This window comes from Nelumbo nucifera, chromosome 2, assembly GCF_055504915.1.
Source record: "Nelumbo nucifera cultivar China Antique chromosome 2, China Antique-T2T, whole genome shotgun sequence".
Classification (NCBI taxonomy): domain Eukaryota; kingdom Viridiplantae; phylum Streptophyta; class Magnoliopsida; order Proteales; family Nelumbonaceae; genus Nelumbo; species Nelumbo nucifera.
The window spans coordinates 27,243,322-27,245,692 of record NC_142650.1 but is presented as its reverse complement, the minus strand read 5'-3'; the positions used below and the strand labels follow the sequence as shown (position 1 = coordinate 27,245,692).

Sequence of the window (2,371 nt, the reverse complement as noted above, 5' to 3'; positions counted from 1 at the left end):
GTGCCATTTATCTTTAGTACTTCATAGAACATTTTTCTCCACCGTCCCAATGAAGATATTGGATATCGGATCGGGTGCCCGTAGTTTCAAACATCTATTCCTGCTGGTTTTCCACCAGTACACAGGTGAGCCCTAGGACCTAGGAGTAGGGCTGTTAATAGACTCCGAAGTCCGATATATGATTCGATACTAAATCCGATTACCCGGATTTGGATATTAGAAACTGTATCGGCTTAATAATTCACATCCGATACATCTGTACATAAATATTAAATAATTTAGAAGTAATTGGATCTTTAAAATAATTTTTTAATTGTTTACCATTTTGAGTACAATACGATGGATTGTCTTATCGGATTTTGAATTGGATTCGGATCCAAAGGTTTGATAAAGATGTAAATTGGATCCGATCCGATTACAACCCTGCTTAGGGCTTTAAAAGTGTAACAGATGGCAAATTAAAGGACCCAATACTGCTCAACGAGTCAAACAGCCCCAACCTCAATACATTTCGCAAAATAAAAATAAAAGGTAAGCTTCTAGTTCTAGAGTTGCTGCTGCAACTCGGCACAACTCGCCCAGAAGCTATGCTTAGATTACGAGTTACGACTCGACCCAATCAGGATTGAGTTCCCATTGGAACGAGTTGACCCCCGTTGCAAAGGAAGGGACAAATCGGACAATTCGGTCTATTCGATGGAGAGCCGAGCGAAAAGTAGACTCTCGGATATTTTCGGTGGAACCGTGTAGGAGAGGAGAGTGTGATGGAGAAGGTCTGCCGAAGAAGAAAGTCTAGCGCGGATCTCGAGTATTAATACCAGCCACATGCGGTAATTCCTCAGAGGTCGCACTCTCTAATCTCCATTCTCAGTCGTTCATTTCTTCTTCTTTCCGGTGATCAATATTTCATTTTGCTGGTAAATGGTCAGAGCTATGAAAGAAGCAAGCGTCGCTCCAGAGGGAGAGGTGGGCTTAAAGAAGATGAGAGGAATCGTCGTTCATGAGAGTTTTTGCTACGAAAAGGAAACCCAGCTTACGGTGCGCAAGACCTCTCTTTTCTTTGCCGGCGACGGGTTCTCCGTCTACGACTGCAAAGGTGAGGTTTTCTTCCGTGTCGAATCCTACGGTCCCGATGTCCGAGACAAAGATGAAGTTGTTCTCATGGACGCCTCCGGCAAGTGTCTCCTCACCGTTCGAAGAAAGGTCAGTCGAGTAATCTCTCTCTCTCTGTAAAACGAGTCAACTCGCCGGATTCTTATGAAACATAAACATTAGATGATTAGAATAACAAATACCTTGTCAATGGGTAGAAGAATCTCTTGGCATTATTGGGTAGCTTCTTGTTGATTGAAATCCAAATTTCCAATTTAGCAAATGAAATTCCTGTTATGTGACTCGGTGGTCTTTTGGACGACCCGAGTCCACATGAAAATTTCTATGAACTAAATATGTATTTTCCCTTATCAGAGGCCGAGTTTGCATCAAAGATGGGAGGGATTCTTGGGCGAGAGAAGCGAAGGAGACAAGCCCATCTTCAGCGTACGGAGATCATCGATCATCGGACGGTCGAGTGTAACCGTGGATGTATTCGGAAACCCAGGTGAGGAGTACCTGATCGACGGTTCGTTCCCGCAGCGGTGCTGTACGATCTACGATACATCGTTCAACTCGTCAAAGGAAGCAGTGGCCGAGATCAGAAGAAAAGTTGACGCGTCGACCAACATGGTGCTTGGGAGAGACGTTTTCTCGCTCTGTCTCAAGCCCGGATTCGATGCTGCATTCGCGATGGGCTTGGTCCTCGTTCTTGATCAGATCAACAGTGATCACGTCGTCGTGGATGATGGAGCCGAGGTTGATCAACCGGCGGAGGATGCATCTCCCTGATTATTCCGGATTTTTCAGATGTGTTTTATCCAACGGCTATAATCCGGTTCACGTGTACCCCTTCTCCCCTCCCCCTCTCAGACTCGGAAGATCAGAAAATATCGTTTTCTTTCTTTTTTTTTTAAATAATATTAATCTAATAAAATATTTGAAGGTTACATTTTTTGGTTATTTTCCGGAAAAGAGTAACCACTGGATTGGAACGTTAAAATTTCACCAAAAAAAAAGGAACGTTAAATCTGCAGATGATGAAATCTTGTTTTCTATTTGTCAGTGTGAACGAATTTACCACTGGATACTTGGATTGCCTCTCTCCACTATTCAAATTTCTGAGTGGTTCTATTGTCCTAATGGAGAGTTATGAGGCTGAAATGCTCCATCAAAGTAAAAGGCTGTCCTCAGTTCACGTTATGTTGTCAGTGATAAAGGCCCAAGCAATTCTAACTTATCCTTGTCCTCTTATTATTAGCTATTGTTTGGAAGTAAA

General features: G+C 43.0%; 1 protein-coding gene across 3 annotated transcripts; it reads left to right on the top strand.

Moving 5' to 3' along the window:
• The first annotated feature begins 591 nt into the window (after positions 1-591).
• LOC104590581 (protein LURP-one-related 12-like) lies at positions 592-2,055 on the top strand. 3 transcript variants are annotated; one of them, XM_010249297.3, is made up of 3 exons: positions 592-844; positions 930-1,203; positions 1,468-2,055. In XM_010249297.3, the coding sequence occupies exons 2-3, from the start codon at positions 934-936 to the stop codon at positions 1,882-1,884; spliced, it is 687 nt and encodes a 228-aa protein (XP_010247599.1). In that variant the 5' UTR covers positions 592-844; positions 930-933; the 3' UTR covers positions 1,885-2,055. The 3 variants fall into 3 exon arrangements, with proteins under 3 accessions (XP_010247599.1, XP_010247598.1, XP_010247597.1); XM_010249296.3 differs by having other exon boundaries at positions 595-830; XM_010249295.3 differs by having other exon boundaries at positions 837-1,203.
• Positions 2,056-2,371: the final 316 nt, after the last annotated feature.